General features: G+C 51.6%; 1 protein-coding gene across 4 annotated transcripts in view; it reads left to right on the plus strand.

Moving 5' to 3' along the window:
- The window catches only part of MICAL3 (microtubule associated monooxygenase, calponin and LIM domain containing 3), a 200,348-nt gene that overhangs the window by 153,705 nt on the left and 27,604 nt on the right, over positions 1-19,039 (plus strand). For 2 of the 4 annotated variants that reach the window (XM_028121095.2, XM_028121097.2), the window contains 5 exons: positions 2,833-3,083; positions 12,919-13,065; positions 13,515-13,597; positions 15,034-16,561; positions 17,077-17,171. In XM_028121095.2, coding sequence (XP_027976896.1) covers positions 2,833-3,083; positions 12,919-13,065; positions 13,515-13,597; positions 15,034-16,561; positions 17,077-17,171 — 2,104 coding nt within the window. Of the gene's footprint in view, positions 1-2,832; positions 3,084-7,015; positions 7,154-8,320; positions 8,384-12,068; positions 12,183-12,918; positions 13,066-13,514; positions 13,598-14,703; positions 16,562-17,076; positions 17,172-19,039 lie in introns of all 4 variants that reach the window. The other 2 variants (XM_088025843.1, XM_028121098.2) reach the window with 2 other exon arrangements.

Below are 19,039 nucleotides of genomic sequence, written 5' to 3' on the forward strand. Positions count from 1 at the left end.
GGGCACACGGTACAAGGAGCGGAAAGCTTCAGTGAGGACTCCTTGAGCCTGCTGACTCCAGGGGTAACCTTGTGTGCCTGGCTGTGAAGGAAGGACAAGCTGGCCTGCCTTCTACCCACCTAAAGTTTTAACAAATTTACATAAGATTTAAGATGAGCATAGTAGTCATTCTTATCCTTATTTCATATTTGAAAGATGTTAGGTGATATATGCTGGATTACACGTTGTTGATAAGTAGTAAGAATGTAAACAAATGAAAACACAAAAGTAAGGCAAGAATAATACCTAAGTAAGTCATGAAAAACAGTCACAATCCAAATGCCAAGCTTTCCGTGGCCCAAATTCTTATGTTTACTCACCTTAAACTGCCTCCTCTCAACCCTCCATCCCACTGCAGTTGTGTTCTACCTTCTTTTGTCATTGTCGTGTGTGCATCTTATCTCCCCTTGAGAATAAGGATCTTTTCTATGTCACCTTTGTATCCTCTGCAGTGTCTAGGAAGTGCATTACAAGCAGAAGATGCTAAGCAAGTTTTCGTGGGTGGATGAATGAATGAGTGAATGTAGTAGTATTCACCAAAGGGAACTGCCTGCAGTAAGGAGCTGACCCTCTTTATTTTTGTACCTACTGGGTGAACTTTAATAGGTATTCAAAAATGTTCATTGAATGAATGAAGGAGCATGTAAATGAGTAAACAGATAAGGGAATAACCTGAATCCCAGAGCGTAACACAAACATGAAAATCAGGAAAATCCCCAGCCTTCATAACATTTCTCCAAGGCAGGTATTAACATTGCCTCCTTACTGATAAGGATGCAGAAGCTCTGCAGAAGTAATCAGCTCAAGGTCATACAGCTGGTAAGGAGCAGAGCCAGTGTGGCCCTGTGAGAGTTGGCCACCTGAGAAGTCGTGGGCAGACAGCCTCCAGGACTGCCCTCCCTTCTAACTCGGCTGAAGTATGGGAGTTCCCAAAACCACCCTCAAATTCATTAATTTGTCAGAACTCACTAAAAGGTTTATACCCATGGTTATGGTTTAATTACAGGGAAGGATACTGATTGAAATCAGCCAGGTGAAAAAGTACACAGGGCAGAGGCCAAGAAAGTACAGGTGTGGACCTTCCATCATCCTCTCCCTACGGAGTCAGGGCAGTGTTACTTTCTTGGTATTAATGTGTGACAAAGTCCGTATAGTATTACTCACCCAAGCCTTGATGTTAAGAGATGTATTGGGGCTCCATTACCCAGGCGTTGATTGACTGATTGATTATCTACGTGGTGTGATTGATCTCAGTCTCCAGGCCAACTAATACTGCGTGACTCAAGCCTAAATTATTCGTCTTTCAGATGTGATCAGCCCTCACCCTAAACTATCCACCCTAGACTATCCACCATGACCTAGGGATTCCAGGGAAATAAAGACATTCCCATCAGGCAGGACCTCCGGGGGGCTTAGGGTTGACCTCCCAGGCCCCAAGACAAAGGCCAGGCCTCTCTTTGAGCAAGGTGGGATTCTTTATTGCGCAGGTACTAGTAGCGCTAGGAGTGGGGTGTCATTGACCTTCTCACACGGTATTCACTGGTTCCTTCTCCACGGGCACAACCCCACTCCAGGTAGGGAGAGAGCAGCCCACCATCACAGGAAGACAGGGCCGGACAACAACCCCATGCGTGATGCTTCTGGGGTTTGGGGCTCTCTCATGCCAGCAGTTGGGCCCTGCTGGATTGTAAAAGCCACATGTCCTCCAGCCCAGTCAACTACACATTTCTCACTGAGGGCAAAGCCTCTCCTGAAAAAGACTTCCAGGGAATTATCGGACCATAAAATAGGTCGAAGCTTCGTTGGTGTGGTGATGGTTGGGGTTTTTCTCCTGCTTTACAGCCCCACTGAGGGTACTGAATTTTATTCTTGTACCACCTATTGACTGCTCACTTTGCTGCGGGGGAGGAGGGTGAAGATGCTCTGGGGTGGTGGCTGCGAGTGTGGAGGTCTGTGATTTTGGCTTTTGCTTAAGTCACAGCTAGTGTCTCTGGCATTCAGAGCAGCTTCCCTTTTCAAGCTGAGCTCTGGGCTCTATGCCGTCAGGGAGAATGGTGGCAAACGTGGCTGGTTGTCAAAGGTGATGGCCCCAGGGATGCAGTATTTGTTTTCCTGCTCTCCCCATGGCCCCTCTTCTGCAACTTCAGCGAGCGGTGCCTTGGCTGCCCTGTTAACTGTGTATTCCTCATAGTGTCACGCTCCAGGGCGCACGTCGGGGGGGCTTCGGGAACGTGGTGGGACTGAGTGCGTGGCCTTCACTCCAGCACACGCACCTCGATGGCCAGCCCGTCTGTGGCTAAAACTAGTTCAGGCCTCTTGGAGGCAGCTCTTTCTCACCGTGCTTCCCACCAGAGCTTTCCAGCCCACCTGAGTCAAGCAGATTTGAGTTCCTCAGATCAAACAGTAGATCACAAGGAAAGGAGACTTTGTCTCCATTCTTGATTCCTGGGGTCATGCGTTCATATCTGAATGCGTCCGTGCCCCCTACTGTCTCTGAGGGCCTCTAAAACTGAGCTCAGTGGAGTGCTGTTCACCGAAGAGAGGGCCCCACCAGACTGGGCTGTTGGCTCGTGTGGCTTCATGTAGGGGTTACGCGTACGTGTGTGTTTTCTCTGGCCCTCTCCTCGCTCTCCTTCCCCTCGTGTGTCTTCCCGAGGTGGGGAAGCGTGCTGCACCCCTCCGTGCCTGTCCTCTCTCCCTTCCTGCCCAGCAGTTGCTTTGCTGAGACATTTTGCCTCCATTTGTGGCTTTTAACCGTCTCCTCACTTGGTTGTGTGGTTGTTTCCCCCACAGCAGTTCTGAGTCTGAGATGGAGGAAGAGGAGGAAGAGGAGCCTCCTCTGCCCACCTCAGACCTGGGTGGCGTTCCTTGGAAGGAGGCTGTGAGGATCCATGCTCTTCTGAAAGGAAAGAGTGAAGAGGAACTAGAGGCCTCAAAGAGCTACGGGCCTGGGAACGAAGAGGAGGAGGAGGAGGAATATGAAGAGGAGGAAGAGGAGGAGGAGGAGGAAGAATATGAGGAGGAGGAGGAAGAGTCTAGTGAAGGTCAGAAAAAAGTCTCTTCTCCTAACTCTGACCCTGTCCCATCCCTGAGGCAGTCTGTTCCGCGCCTGAGTAAGGTTTCTGTGGCTGGAGTCACACAGCTGGAGTCTGGCGCACAGATGTGCCCCGCACAGCCCCAGAGACCATCCCTCCTGCCTCTCTCTGACCTTCGTTTCGGGGGCAGAGGAGACCACTGACAATAGAGTCCCTTGTGCAGATTCTGAGGAGAAACTGGAAGTGGAAGGCAGAGGGTCAGCAGAAGGACTTCATCCAGATAAGGTTACTCATCCTGCTATCCTCATTTTCTCTCTTTTTTTCTTAGTTTCAGTTAAAGAAATTTATTTTAATAAAGGGAGTTTAGCTTTCTAGAGGATTCCGTGACTTAGAGCCCAAGATATTGGAGGCTGCGAAGCACTGTATCTCACTCTGCTCAGAGCTGTTGTCACTGAGGAGGGGCTAGGCGCCCACGAGACAGGGCTCAGTTGATGATAGGTAGTAATGTGTTTGGACAAGTGTCCTTAGAAGGAGCATCCATTCCAGCACTAAGTCAGTCTGGTTGGCTCTGACGTGAAATGTTTCAGTTCTGCCTCTATCTCTGGCTGTGTGTGTCCTTGAGTGATGAGGAAGAACTTGATGGGTCTCCTTTTCTTGCCTCTGTAAGAGAGAGGGTCATTCTTTCCCTGCCGTAGCTGCATAGAAGTCTGGTGGGTGGTGAGGAAGAAACTAGGGCAGGTAGATACCTGAGTCCCCCTGACAGCGGTGCCATGTCAGTTCACGGCCGAGCTCTCTCTCCAGGGCACATGGGGTGGAGAAGGACGTGGGCCTTTAAAGCACCAGTCCCTCCCAGCCATTGTCAGAGGAGCACGTTAAATTCAGGACAGCGCTGGGCCTCGTAGAGTTGGCACTAGATTTCTCTGCTGCTCTTCCTGCTTACCTCTGCCCCTCCCGGAATTCATGTGCTTGGCCGCCCAAATCCCATCCCCACAGCCTGGCACGGGAAGGCCCGAGTGCTGACCAGATGCAGAGCCCTTCCCAGACCTGAGACGGTCCTGAGAGCTGTGTAGCTCCCCTTGGTGAGGCGGGGCAGGCAAGAGGAAAGCACAGCCTCCTCAGGCCCCTAAGGGGCTTCTCCAGACCCAGTTCTCCTGTGCTCTTCCCTCCAAAGGTCTCCAGAGGCAGCCCTGGGTGGCCTGTCCCTCCCTCCTCATTCTGATGAGAAATGCATAAGGTCTGTGTAAGAAGGAAGCAGGCCGTGGGCCGGGAAGCTGGCAGCTTGAGTTCTCCATCCTGCTGTGTCTGCCGAGCTGTGGCTGACTCAAGCTCAGGGCTGCCCCCGCGTCCATGTAGTCAGGGGGGCAATCGTGCTCACAGCGCATCAGGGGGAAAGGTATTTTGTTTGTATCATTTCAGACGTCATTATCTCTAGCTGGTGATTCATATGTCTGGTGGCTTTAGCCCCAGACACAGCTTAGAGTCAAAGTCTGTACCCTTTGCGGGAGAGTTTAGCCCTGCTTTCCTCCATGCAGACTTAATTTCCTGGATCTGGAACTAGCGTCAAGAACCAGCCTGCAGGGATGGGATTTAACGGCAGAAACACATACCGACAACTTCAGCCCAGCCCTGGGCCTGTATTCTCCTAGCCCATGGTGTACACGCTTCTGGTCAGTGGACTTCGATGGCTGTGTAGACAGTGACAGGATGTTCTTGCCGTGCACCTGAAGATAACTCTATTCTCTTTCCTCCCTTTCATTCTCTCTTCTCTGTTTATCCCCACGCGGGATTCTTGATGCTGTGTTTGTGGGTGTCTGGCTCCCCCTGCTGTAGAAGGGGAGTACTGCCCCTGGGACAGAGAACTCCTGCAAGGCCAGTGGCTCCAGCAGCTGTCAAAGGAAGAAGCTACGGGTACACGTAAAGGTACCCGCTCTGCCCGTTGCCCACCTTCTACCCTGGCTCCCTAGCAGCCATCCAGAATTTGCCTTCAAGAGCAGGTCCCACATGAAAAGATCTGTGCTTTATAAAGCTGCCCTGGCAGGCTTTGGCACGTACCTAGCTTGGCACCTGTCCCTGGGCCAGCCTTCATGAATGGTCATGTACAAAATAGCATGTAAGACAAAGGAGAGTCAAGGGGCAGTCAGAGGAGAAGACTCCCGAAGCAGCCTTATTGAATGTGGCCCTATCTGTGCCCCTTGTATGCTTTGCTGCAAGCCCCCTGCTCTAGCAAAGACTCGGCCTCTTCTACTGCAGAGAACCTCAGGTTGCAGTCACAGCACCTGTAAGTGGTAGAGCCGGCATGGGTGCCGTCACCAGCAGAGGTGCCCAGAGCCTCCCTCTACCGTGCCTTGTAACATTTCTCTGGAAAGGAAGGACATGCTGGCTGATAAGTCCCCAAGGCTTCATTTATGAACAGGATGCAGAACATTATCTGGGGGGAAGACTCACTGTCTTCTCTTTGTTGCTTAGAAGATGAAGATAGCATCCACATTTTTCTCTTTGACTTACCTTCCTTAGTCATATGACATTCAAGCTGTTGGGTGACTTTGCTGGAATTTAGCCCTATCCAACACCTTAAAAGCCGGCTGACCTTAGGAAAATGAATCTGTGGAGACCAGCAGTTCCAATGAGAGAGTGCATGTGGGGTTACCACCCCACATTTAACACAGCATGGTGCCCACACCCACATTTAGTGATCTTACTGGTACTTTCTGTCCATATTACATTCTCCATTGCTTAAAAATCAAGAGGTTGTGTTAAAAAAAAAAAAGAGGTTGTGTGATAGTGAAGCCAAAGCCAAATTGTCCAGTTAGATTGTTGAGAGTGGGCTCCCATCAGGAATCCCAGGGTCCTTCAGATCAGGTGGCACCTGCTCTTGCTGCCTGAAAAGCCTTCCTCCCTCCCGAAGTGTCCCCTCTCCAAGTCACTGGCTGTTCCTTTATTTTAACCCAACTGTGTGGCATGGTCCAAGCACTGATTATAGGAAGCTTACAGGGCAGGGGCTGCATGTATATTCCTTGGGCCCTGGCAGCAGGAATAATTTGAAGGGGCTGCTGGTGAGTTCTCATTTAGCTAAAAAGGCAGGTCTTGTGTCCAGAGGGAAGCAGTGGGGCACCAAATGAAGTTTTAAGGAAAAGGGCTTTGACCTCAGAAAAAGGAAAGAGGTATTGTTTTATCCTGCCCACGAACCCCCAAAGCTTTGGGAATTTACAGGATAGAGCTCTGCTTCCTCTCCCAGCCATTGCCTCCCCAAACTCCATTTTTTCTCCATACCCTGTCCCTGCCACAGACCAGCATGCAGCATGAGACCTATTATGGAAGGGGGATTTTTTTTTCTCTCTCTCTCTAGCTGCAAAAGATAAACACTAAAGTACCAACAAAGTAAGTTTCCATCCTGCGTGAGTTAGCTGGTTCATGACAGAATGATACTGCTCCATCCCACTTCTCTCTTGTCAGTTGGCTGAAATCTCAGAGGAGAAGCAGTCAACATGACAGGTGGCAGTAGGCACTGTGCTGAGCACTCATGACCTGGAGGGGTGGCCCTTCAGAGGCAGTTGTAACCTGCTCTTTCTTCTGACTGGGCATTTGGGTCCCTCAAATGCAGATAAGATGAAAAGAGCATCAGAAAGGAGAGTTCTTTCTGTTTGGAGTTGGAATGTATGGTTCTCTTCATTGAAATTAACAGTATAAGTGAAGCTTGAAACCACTAAATCAAGCTGAACAAGTGGGAATCGTGTGTGTGTGTGTGTGTGTGTGTGTGTTTACACTCTCAATTTTTGCCTCTTTCTGATTCAAACTGATCCTGGCAAATACAGTAACTTTTCTTTCTGTTTCTTTTCCTGTGGTGTTTCATCCCCTCCTTTCCTTGACTGCTTATTTTCTGCTTCCTTCTTCCATCATCTCTCCCTTCCTTCTCTCCTCCACCTCTGATCCTGGTACACTAGTTGGGAGCCAGAGTCTACAGCAGATCCTATATCCGGCCAACCCCTTGGAGATCCAGGCTGATGTGCACTGGACACATATTCGCGAGAAAGAGGAGGAGGAGCGTATGGTACCAACCTCTGAGTCCTCCACTTCTAGAGGTAACTATTTCAAGATCCAAGGTCCCAATGCCCCTCAGAGCACCTTCTGTCCCTGCTTCCCCTCTCGTTGCTGCAGAGGACTCTTCTGTTAGGATCAAAGCCATCAGTTTGATCAAAATGTAAGAGCCAACAATTGTGACCACTACCCTTAGCTATTGTTTGAGGATATGTAAAGTTTTCTATGGGTTAAGAGGTTATGAGCTCTTTCTCCATGGATGCAAAATAGTAAAATGAACTTGACCTTGGGAAAACCAAGAATTTGCTTTCTTTCCCCATATGACTAGACAGGGTTCCTCTGTCCACTTGGTAAAATGTTCTGGTGCTTTCCTTGTGTGGTGTGTCTGAGTGTGAATGTACATTGGCAGAACAGGGTAGGGGAGTATATTTTGACCTGAAATGAAGTTTTAAGAAGCGATTTCGATCCAGGAGGCCTTTAGAGTAGATAGAGTAATGTCCAGCTCTAGGTTTCAGGTGAGACGGTCTGTGTTCCACAGTAGGATGAAGACGAACTTTAGCCTGACCTCTTCGAGGAATAGCAAGCAATAAAAAGGGGAAATGGAGACTGCTGAGGGACATGGTCGCTGCCATGCCACTCTCCATGCCTTCCGACCTCAGCGTACCCCTGTCCAAATATGGATCCTTGGTGTCATCAGCCTCTGTCTCTCACTCACTTTTCTTCATGCTTCCGTTCAGTGCCTGATGGGGCCACACACCCTTACAGGCTCTGAGTAGACAAAGGGGGTACTCCCTGCCTTCATGAAGTTTAGCCCTTCACGGGGACATCTGATCCTCCCCAGCCCCAGGTCTTTACCTATAAGCAAGACCAACGTCATTAACTACTTTTGCAGCAGCATAAACACTCAGCAGGAGTGAGGAGAGAGACCCTGCTGAATAGGGACGTCGGACTGGCCTACAGCACGGAGTAGCTCCGCAGCCTCGAGCTGCTGTTGACCCTCCCTGTGTTTTCTCTCCTTTTCTCATCCTGAATGCCTACAATGGGACTGGGTTACAATGGGACTGGGACCCCTCGTTGGTGCGGGACAGGCCTCTAGCTTGTAACATCTCTCAGTTTCTCTTCTGTTTGGGGCTCTAGGATGACCTCAGCTCTCCTCACGGGGACCTCGCATTCCTGTGTAACTTTGTATCTATCGTCTGTTTTAAATTCAGTGCCTGACCTTCCCTCCATACGCCGCGCAGCCGTGCAGGCCTGGCTGGAGACAGTCTCCGGAGGTAGTCTGGTGATGTTTGTTCTCTCCCCACTCACCATAACCACTCTCTCTTGGCAGCTCTGCTGGTACCTTAACACTAGAATTCTGGTCCTGCTGCTAGTGCATGCCAAGGGAGGGGGGGCACATGCATGCCTCACTCAGGCAGCCCATCCTTGCATGGACCGGACGCACACCCCACGCCCTTCAGGGACGATCTGGAGGAGAGCAGTAGCATAGACAGAACTGACTAAACTTTTTATTATTATTATTATGACTACTACTACTACTAAAGGCTGAGTAAAGGCCAAAGCTGAGGGAACATTTTTAGCAGTGATTTTTAAAGTCTGTAGAAAAGTTGTGTAGCAGTTGGGTATAAAAGTAGAGGAATCACTTAATATTCCACAAACCCACCAAAGTACAGAAAAGGAGACTTTCAGTACTCAGGGACTTGTGGGAGACTCCTCAGTGAAGAGGGAATAACAGAGGATTGGTGGATGTTGTCCAGCTCAGGGGGACAGGCTGGGTATAACTAGACGTAGCGTCCGCTGGGTCTGCATACTAAGGTGCGGGGCCTGTTTAAATACTTAGGCTAAGAGATAGCTCAGAAACCTTGGTTGTCCTTCCTAACCTTTTCTGGAGAGGTATTTCTCAACGCGGGCCATAGCAGTGCTCAGCGAGGGCAGGACAGTTCTCTGCATTGCAGGACATTTAACTTCCTTGGCCTCAGCCCTCAAAATGTCAGCCTTGCAGCCTCTACCTCCTGCCAAAGCCATCCAGGCAACAACCAAAAAATGCCCTACACAATATCAAATACCACTTGAAGAAGAGCAGCATTGCCCCCCCTGATTGAGAACTGTGGTCCTAGTGGTTGCTTCTGGGATGGGTAGGATTGGAGCTCATGGATCTTTACCACCAGCCTCTTACCAGCCCAGCCCATTGTCCTCACTCACAGCAGAAGGAGTGGACACAGGCACACAAGTCACAGAGCCACAGGGAGCCAGACCCTAGCTCTGTGAACAGAGCTGCTGGGCATCCCTCCTAGTTAGTCACGTCTCCCACCATGGTTGGAGAAGGCTGAGGTATCAGGACTTCCCAGCTGGCAGCTGAAATAAAGCAAAAGCTACGTATGTCTGTGATTCCTAGCTTCCATAGTGTGTGGCAGCTTCTAGCACTCTGCACTCCATCTTAACCTGGGTTGAATCTCCCAATTCCATCCCTCAAGCTGCGTTTCTCCAGTATCTGCTGCTGCATTGATATTTCTCATTTGTTTGTGTTTTAATATATGTGACAATTGTTCCTTTCAAGGTACTCCCAAGGACTGTAGACTTAGTACCTTTCTGACTCTACAACAGACATTTCTTCTTTTTTAATTAACTTATTTTTTTATTATGTTATGTTAATCACCATACATTACACCATTAGTTTTTGATTCAGTGTTCCGCGATTCATTGTTTGCGTATAACACCCAGTGCTCCATTCAGTACGTGCCCTCTTTAATACCCATCACCAGGCCAACCGATTCCCCCACCTCCCTCCTCTCTAGAACCTCATTTTGTTTCTCAGAGTCCACAGTCACTTCTTAATAGCAACTCTGAGTCGGAGAACCATGTGAGGGCCAAGGGACCGGGGCCGGGATCAGGCTGACGTGGGGCAGTGTGACTGGAACAGTGCCAGACTGGGGAGTCCTGTCATGGTCTCCTTTGTGCTCGCATCCAGTGCACTTGCCAACAGAAGTATAAGTTACCATCTTGATGCCCAGGCACTCATAGATTTATTTGGGCATGCGTGTCGGGCACAGTGGACCCTAATGGGATGAGCCCTGGTTCTGTTTCCCCTGGGTTGGGGTGACTGCCAAAGGAGAAAAATGCTGGGGGAAGAGAGGCATCTGTGTTCCCACCTCTTCAGAAACGGTGTCATAAAACCATGAGCTCGTTATCCAGACAGGAAGCTCAGGTTTGAGGAGGCATGGAGTTTCCCCGGAGTCCATTCCAAACCTATTTTGAATGGTTCTCCAGAATTAGATGCAAGTCATAACCTTATTTTTAATAAGCTGAGTAGACAAAAGGGGCGGTAAGATAATTATACAGCTTAAGAAATTATTTTTATTGTTGGGTTTTTTGTTTTGTTTTGTTTTTGAGAAAGAGTGTGTGCGGCTGTGCCAGCAAGTGGGGGTGGGGAGGCATGTGCAGAGGGGGAGAGAGAATCTGAGGCAGGCTCCATGCCCAGTGTGGAGCCCAACACAGGGCTCTATCTCATCACCCTGAGATCATGACCTGAGCCGAAATCAAGAGTCAGACATTCAACTGACTGAGCCACCCAGGCACCCCAAGGAATTATATATATATATATTTTAACAAAAACTCCTGTGGCTAGGTCAAGCCCAGCTATCCTCAGAGTGCCCCTTCCCCGTCTTCCCCACCCCACTCTGCAGGGAGTCACTTGATTTTTATCACACTCAGTCCTTGGTGTCTGCACTCACCGTGCACATGCTCACCATAGCAGGGGTACAGATTCAAGAGACTGGACAGTGGGAAGACCAGTGACTTGAGAGGGCCTGGTCCTTTCACGGCCTCTCATTGTGGTACCGCCTTTGAAGAAATCTCCCCAGCTCTGCCACTGCCAGTGCCCCTGCTGCCCACCCGACCCCTTGGGCTTGGAGTCTCCAGCTCCTGGATATGCAAGTGTAGACATAACCCCTTTTCCTGAAGTGAGAACAATTAGGACTGTTTGGTGAGTGGCTGTGCTTCGAACTCTAGAAGAAGCCCTCAGGACCCCTGACCGACGGGGACTGTCAGTCCTGGGGACCACGGGATCTCGGCATCCTTTAAAGCAGCATGCGTTGCTTTCTCAATTGCTTTCTCTTACTCCAAATTGTTAGTGTGAGCTCCAGGTGTGCAGAGGTTGGGAACAGGTCTGAATGAGTGTGTGTGTGTGTGTGTGTGTGTTTGGGGGCTGGTTCCTCCTGAGGAAAATGAAGTTGACAAGTGCTTTGCCTCATTCTGCAGCACTGAAGGGCTATTCTTGAGTCTAGAAAATGAACTTTACATATCCCCTCACCATCTCCCTCGTGCTTTAAAAAACAACAACAACAACACATTTCTCTTGAGTTACCCCAAGCGAAGCTGCAACCTCTGCCATTTGAAAGGGGAGGGAGGTGCCCTCGGGGGTCCTGTTGGTCCCTCATGTGGCAGTGATTTCACCGACACACAGCACTGCAGCTGCTAGATGGAGCCTTGTGGCCTCGGCTTCCCCCAGCCCCTCGAGCGAATCGTTGTGAGGATTCAGTGACTCGTGGCATGTGATGCAGCCCAGAGCTGCTGTTGCTGCTGGGCCTGGAGAAGCAGCATCTCCCGTCTTCTCACACTGAGAAGCTTCCGGCAGCCCCGGGGGAAGAGGGGAGATGAGCAGACCTGACGCTGCTCTCCCTCTTCCACTTGACCCTGCTGGAGTTGAGCAGTGCTAGTCCGGTGTGTTCAGGAAGGGCCCCAAGCCCTCGCCGGTGCCCACACTGCTTTTAGCTCCCCCAAGTCTGGCTGACGTCTGCCTTGGGGTCCAAATCCAGACACTTCAGAATCCATCTCCCTGCTTCTCGAGGTCTTCACATTGCAGCCCTGGGAAGACCACTGCCCCCTTACACCTGCACAGGCAGTCTCTCTGTCCATCTGTCTGTCCTTTTCTTCCTTCCTTTGAACCTTTCTGCTTTACAGTCCCATTTGATGAGAATGACGTGGAGGAAGATGTGGACTCGGAGCCGGCAGAGATAGAAGGGGAGGCAGCGGAGAATGGGGACACAGGGGACACTGGTGCTGAGCTGGATGATGGTACGGGGGACCCCAGAGCCTCCCCTCTCCACTGTGCTGACCGCCCTCTTCCCCACTGTGTGAATGCAACTCAGGAAAGGGATCATATATGTTAAAGCAAAAGCAAGGCACTCAGAAGAGACCACCATTAGGTCCCCTGGTCGCGTTCCTTGTCCTGGCACTAACTTGAATGTGTGTCATTCCACCCCGAAGCCAGCAGACAGCAGAGCCTGCATTCAGTGAGTTGTGGTTGAGAAACTGAGCAGACTGGGTGCTTTAGACATGGGCCTCTAATTCAGTGGCTGTCCTCCAAAAGGTAGCTACAAGGAGATGGTATTTTAAGAATTATAGTCTGCTTGTTGGGGAAAAGGGGGCAGGGACTTAGCCTGGGAGAAATGAGAGGGGTCCAGACAAGCCTGTGAGGGAGCATGGAGTTGCTGTGGTGTTGGGGGAAACACAGACCATTGGTGAGTCCACGAAGCAAGGCCAGCCCTTCACAGGCACATGCATTGTGTTCTGGTCCCTCAGGTGCCCTCTTACGCATTTGGCTTTGATGAGAGCACCATGTTGCAGAGAATGAGGGGCTTTGGGCCGAGTCTCTCAGAAGCACTGGGGACCAGTAGGCAGGGCCCAGCTGTGGCACAGGTCTACACCTCAAGCCGAGATGCTGGTTTGGCTGCTTTCTGGGGATGGCAGGAGACTCGAAAAGAAGCAGGGCCTCACTCGGGTGGTCTGTGCCCTCCCTTCCTTCTGCCAGATCAGCACTGGTCTGATGATATCCCGTCAGAAGCTGAAACGGAGCTTCGAGTGCGGCAACAGGCAGTGGTGGAAGCGGAGCTGGAGCTGAGGGCATCAGAAAGCGAGGAAGAGCAACCCGTCACCACACCAGGGCACCAGGAGAGAAGTAAGTCTGTTGACTCAGGAGAAACTGCTTCCAGAATTCCCACTGAGAGCCTGCAGGGATGAGAGCAGCCCCCAGGACACAGGTCCCCCAGGTGGAGCTGGAGCAGGGCCGACACGCTGCACGCCAGCCTCCAGTGGCACACAGCTCTGCTTGCTGTCCTCCTTCCCCATGCATGGACCCTGCACGCGGCTTCGGCCAACAGCCCTTTCTATGTGTGCTCTGGAGCCATGAAAGGGTAGGAGGTACATCTCCAAGCTGGACACAGATCACACACACACGATAAAAGTCCGCACTTCGAACATGAATAGAGGTGGCATCCAGGGACACTCTGGGAAAGCACTTTCTGCTGGCCAACACCGACCCCCAGAGCTGGCTGGGAGAGGAACCCTCAGCAGGAAGGGTGGGGCGGGGGGTGCTTCCCTTATCAAGCCTGTGTCTGTTCTGTTCAGGTCCCGCCCAAGTCCCCAGCCCTGCCCCGTCCCCTGAGGAGCAAGCCGGTCTGCTCTCCCCAGGCCACAGCCCTGTGGCAGAGGTAAGGGCTCGGGGATCACTGTGGGGACAGAACTGATGGGACCCTGAGTGGACATATGAATTCCTTCATCTTAGGGCCCTTGCTGTGAACCCATTTTTTTGCTTCTTGTGCAAAGTGGAGCTGCTAAAAACAGGAGTGGCCTTGGGGATCCAACTCAGTCCTCACCATGAGGACAAGGCAGTCTGGGCAGCATCGCTCTAACCCTGCGCTGTACTTGTACCCAGACCTGAGTCATCCCACCACTGTGTCACTCTTCTGTCATGCCACACCATTTTAAAAGTAAATTTATTTTTAAGTTAAAGCAATAATTTTTGTGGACTCATTGGTTTGATATGACAGATGAGTTTGTTTCTTAGTGTTATGTTAAAATGAACGTCACTGACTTTTAAAATTAAAAATATTCCCCCAGATTACCAGTGGTCTGTGAGCCACACACTGAAGAATGCTATGTAAACAGATCGCAACAGTGTGTCCTGTGGAATATGTTTTGGGAAATCCTATGTGGAGGACAGATCAGGGAAGGAGGCCAAACTCAATACCTGGGTTGGCTTGGTTTGGTCTTTGAGATTCTAAGAAGCAAGATGAATTTGGTGATTTCACTCATGAAATTGGGCGAGCTTTGCTGAGACTAATGGGTGGGGTGGTATATGGATTTGTGCAGGAATATATGGATCTTTGAGCTTCCTGGGAAGGACAATTTATAGTATAGACTGTAAAAAAAAAAATAGCTGTTTTAAATCTTACAGTATGGGCCCCTGTCTTCATACATCAGAGGTCTTGAGCTCTTGGGGTCCATAGTCAGGAGAGCTGGGTCCATTAGTGTGCTTTGGGCAGGTGTCCGTTTCAGTGCACAAAGAATGTAGGGTGTGTTCAAGATGAACCAAACCCTGAAAGCTGAGTCTGTTCAGTAAAATAGAGTGGCTTTAAAAATTGAACAAATAGAGCAAAAAGTGAGGAAGGTTCTCCTGGAGCCATTTGAATAGCCTAAAGGAAGAGAGAGGAATTTATTTCATAAACACAGGCCCTTTGAGAGAGAGCTCCCCAATAGGTTTCTTCTGACCATTGAACCCTTCCTTCTAAGCAGCTTCTATCTTCCTTTTCTGTAGGGGGCCCAAATCCCACCTGTCTCTGTTGCTACCAAAGTGAAATTGCCCGAGGAGAGCCTTTTCCCTGAACCTTTGCTCCCCAAAATGAAGCCCAAAGCAGAAGTGCCCACTGACCAGAGAGCTGTGCGCTCTCCTATCCGATTGCAGCCAGTGGCTCTGCCGGAAGCCAGGACACCTACCTCCCCAGTTAGTTCACAGCGCCTGTCACCGTTGGCCACCTCCACCCCCACCTCCACCCCCACCACCACCCAGCTCCCCATTTGCTCCCAGCCTCAGCCTTCCTCTGAGGCCACTATCCCATCCCCCACCAAGTCCCCCATATGCTTCCAGCCTGTTCCAGCCAAAACATCCATCCCCATGGTTCCCCTCCCCTTGAAGAACCAAAGGGATGCCAAGGATAGACTGGGAAGCCCTCTCGCTGTGGATGAGGCCCTGAAACGGAACGATCTGGTGGCAGAGTTCTGGATGAAGAGCGCCGAGATCCGCCGCAGCCTCGGGCTCACACCTGTGGATCGGAGCAAGGTGTCCGAGTCCAGCTTCCCGTCGCCTGCCTTTAAACCAGTGTCCCTAAAATCCTATTCAGTTGAGAAGTCTCAGGGTGAGGGCCTCCAGCTTCTAAAACCTCCACCTGTTCCTAAGAGGCTAGGCCTGCCGAAGTCAGATGGTGACCAGCCCTCCCTGCCAACCCCCAAGTCCCCATCTGACAGAGAGCTGAAAAGCTCCCATGAGGAGAGAAGAGATCTGTCGAGCAGCTCTGGGCTGGGCCTTCATGGGAGCTCCTCCAACATGAAAACCTTGGGCAGCCAGAGCTTCAACACCTCAGACTCCACCATGCTCACTCCACCTTCAAGCCCACCCCCACCCCCACCCCAGGATGAGGAGCCCGCAACTCTTCGAAGGAAGCCATATCAGACTTATGAGCATAAGGAGACCAAGCCCAAGGCCTCGGTGATCCCACCCCCACCACCTGCCTCCTTTATGCGGGCCCCCCGAGAACCTGCCCAGCCCCCCCGAGAGGAGGTGCGGAAGTCGTTTGTGGAGAGTGTGGACGAGATCCCCTTTGCCGACGACGTGGAGGACACCTATGATGACAAGACAGAGGACTCGAGTCTACAGGAGAAGTTCTTCACACCCCCCTCCTACTGGCCCCGCATAGAGAGGCCCCTCCACTCACCCCTAGCCAAGGAGAATGGTAGGTTGCCTACTCTGGACAGTGGGGTCCAGCCACAGAAGAGGGGCCTGCCCGTGGTCTCTCCAGAAGCCAAGGAGCTGGCTGAGGAGCGCATGCGAGCCAGGGAGAAGTCTGTGAAGAGCCAGGCGTTGAGAGACGCTATGGCCAAGCAGCTGAGTAGGATGAAGGAGATGGAGATGGCGGCTGGGACCTCCAGGCCCCCAGGAGGCACCTCCCGCAAAGCCTCCTCAGTTCCCTCCAAGGGCAAAGACCTCGGCCCCGAGTCCCCTAAACGCCTGGTTCTCAAAGGCCCCAGGGAGCCTACCCTGAAGCACGAAGCCACTAGTGAGGAGGTCCTCTCCCCTCCATCGGACTCAGGGGGCCCTGATGGTTCGGTCACCTCATCTGAGGGCTCCAGTGGGAAGAGCAAGAAGAGATCGTCACTCTTCTCCCCCCGCAGAAACAAGAAAGAGAAGAAGTCCAAAGGTGAGGGCCGGCCCCCAGAGAAGCCCAGCCCAAATCTGGAGGAAGCCGCTGCCAAGCCCAAGTCCTTGTGGAAGTCCGTCTTTTCTGGGTACAAGAAGGACAAGAAGAAGAAGGGAGATGACAAGTCCTGTTCCAGCACCCCTTCCAGCGGTGCTACTGTGGACTCGGGCAAGCACAGGATGTCTCCCATTGTGAGAGCAGGTATGTCAGCACCAGGGGACCCCCTCCTGCGGCAGGTGTGTCCTCCAGCCATTGGTTCTCCTCAAAAGATCTATTTCTCCTGCTGCTTCCCCGAGGGTTCTTAGGAGCTATGTTAACGGGGTAAGGAAGAAGGAAGCAGAACCACGGGCTCACAGAGCATATTCCAGGTGATAGAATAATTCTAAAATCCAGCTTACTCATAAGACTTGGGAGGTGTGTGCACTTCCTCAAGTCACACGGCCCCAGGGCAGGGCCCGATTCTGAGCAAGGCGGAGCTCAGCCCTCCCGGGAAGGCGCCAGGCAGGCTGTTGTCTGGATGCCGTCTGTTTAGTGTTCACACTGCCCCTGCCAGCACAGGTGTCAGCCTCCAAGCTCCTGGCTCCCCTGCATGGGTTAAGAACCCCTCAAACTGGAAAGAAATCCAGCCTCTCCCCGACTCCCTGGGTGGCGCATGTGCATGTAGAAATCAGGAAAGCACTGTGGTGTCCTCGATTTGCCTCTTTCCATCCCCTTAGAGCTGCAGCTGCGGCGCCAGTTAAGCTTCTCGGAGGACTCGGACCTCTCCAGTGACGACATCCTTGAGAGGTCTTCCCAGAAGTCCAGACGAGAGGTATGTCGGGATCAAACCCAGCCCAAAACCTCTGTGTAGTATTGGTCTTTGTGAGGTGGAAGAAAGGGAAAGCAAATCTGCAGCCCGGGGTGGAAAGTGGGGCCCTCCTCTGATCTCCCAGCAGACCCACAGCTGAATCCTGAGCCCAGCCCAGACCCAAGTAAGAGGCATAAAGGGAGTTCTTTTCTTGGGCTTTTTTTTTAGGGAACAGCTGGGGCTTGTTTCAGTGGCAAGAGTTCCTGTGTTTCGTCCTCAAAGATTCAAGCTGCTGGCATTGTCCATTCATTCTTTTGTCCTCAGAATTCCCATGTGGAATAGCATCCGCCAGTGTCCAGAGTGACAGAAGAAGGGTTGTCCATGCCCCAGAGTCTGGTGGAGGTTGGGATGGGGACTATGGCTTTAGGCAGTAGGTGGAGGCTGAGTCACTAAGGAATGTGTCCTGTCATCCTGCCTGCTTTGTACATTTGTGGATTAAAGAGTAATTTTTGCTGTTAAAGAACCAGTACAGAAAACTGACCTGGATTCTGTGCTTAGTAGGGCACTATGGATCCGACTTGGTCCCTCTTACTACCCTGGGCTTAGGAGCTGGGCTGGCCACTCACCTCTCCTGAGAGCTAACCCTCAATGTGGAGGGCTCTTGGATATTTATTCAATCTTCTGATTTCCAAGGGCTCTTGTAGCTCTGTGTAGATACAGTGAAGTTGGAGGAGGGAGAGGGATTAGAGAAAGTTCTAACAGGGCATTGGCATCACGGAGACAGTGATGGGGTGAGGACGACAATCCAGAAAGGCCTAGGCAGCACATAGGGACAGTTCAAGCTGCACCATCTCTGTTGTCTGGCCTGGGACACACACTCAGCCTCCTGTCCCAGGTGACAGCCCAGCTATCTTCGGCTCCCTTTTCTGAATGACAGATGTCCCCAGAATGTCATATACCTTCTTTACAAGGCTCTCCAGGGCTCGCATTTGAGTCTGCCTCTCTGTAGGCTTCCAGGGTGTTGCCACAGCAGACCTGAGCCTCACATGTGTCTGGTCAGTAAAGATGGCTTCTGCAGCTGTGGCCAGTCCCCTCCTCGCAGCCCAGTCCCGCTTTTAACAACTTGGCACACTGGAGGAAACCCATCTTTTAGTTCTCCTCTCATTCTTGGTCTGTTGGCCTCCCATGGCCGTACCAGCTATTTACCTGTCCACTCTCCTAGAAGGACACCTGACCAGTCAGGCCCCTGATCCCTCCCTGCCATGTGCAGAGCCAGCTTCCACCTGTCCCAGCCAGGCCAGCACTGAGTTAGGGTTGGGACCCTGTGTGCAGGCTCTCCCCCAGGAGCCTGGCTTCGTGGGTCTCCTATCAATTGCTCCCAATTTTGCTTTCCCAGGCAGTAGCATTGGTATGACATTGGGACTAAGAATTGCTTCTGGATATGTACCTGGGTCCCTCAACATGTGCTGAGAGTGGGGACTGGCACTGCCTTAGGGGGTTTGCGGGGTGGGGGGGTTGTGGTCTGTGAAGGAGAATGTGGCCCAGGGTTGCGCTTTGCTTCCATGTAGTTATGCAGATGTTCAGCCGGTCCATCTCCTGTTGGTCAGAAACTCCCATCTGTGTGGTTGCTTCTGTGGTCAGTCTCTCCACTGTTTCTCAATTAATGAGACATCCTGGCAGAACATGGAATGGCAGGCTGCCCAAGCTGGCCATGCCAAGGCTTTCTTCTCAGCAATATGTGTCATTGAGGGCAGCCTCCCCTGGGGCCCTGCTGACCTGAGGCACATAGAGAGCTCTTCCCCTTCTACGTGACCAACAAGTCATGGCCCCCACTCCTAGAATCCCAGAATCAGAGGCGTGGGGGGCTTCACGTTCCATGTGTGTCCCCACAG

This window comes from Eumetopias jubatus, unplaced genomic scaffold (assembly GCF_037043125.1).
Source record: "Eumetopias jubatus isolate StellerSeaLion01/CBP00866 unplaced genomic scaffold, mEumJub1_p1.0 scaffold_8, whole genome shotgun sequence".
NCBI classification, from domain to species: domain Eukaryota; kingdom Metazoa; phylum Chordata; class Mammalia; order Carnivora; family Otariidae; genus Eumetopias; species Eumetopias jubatus.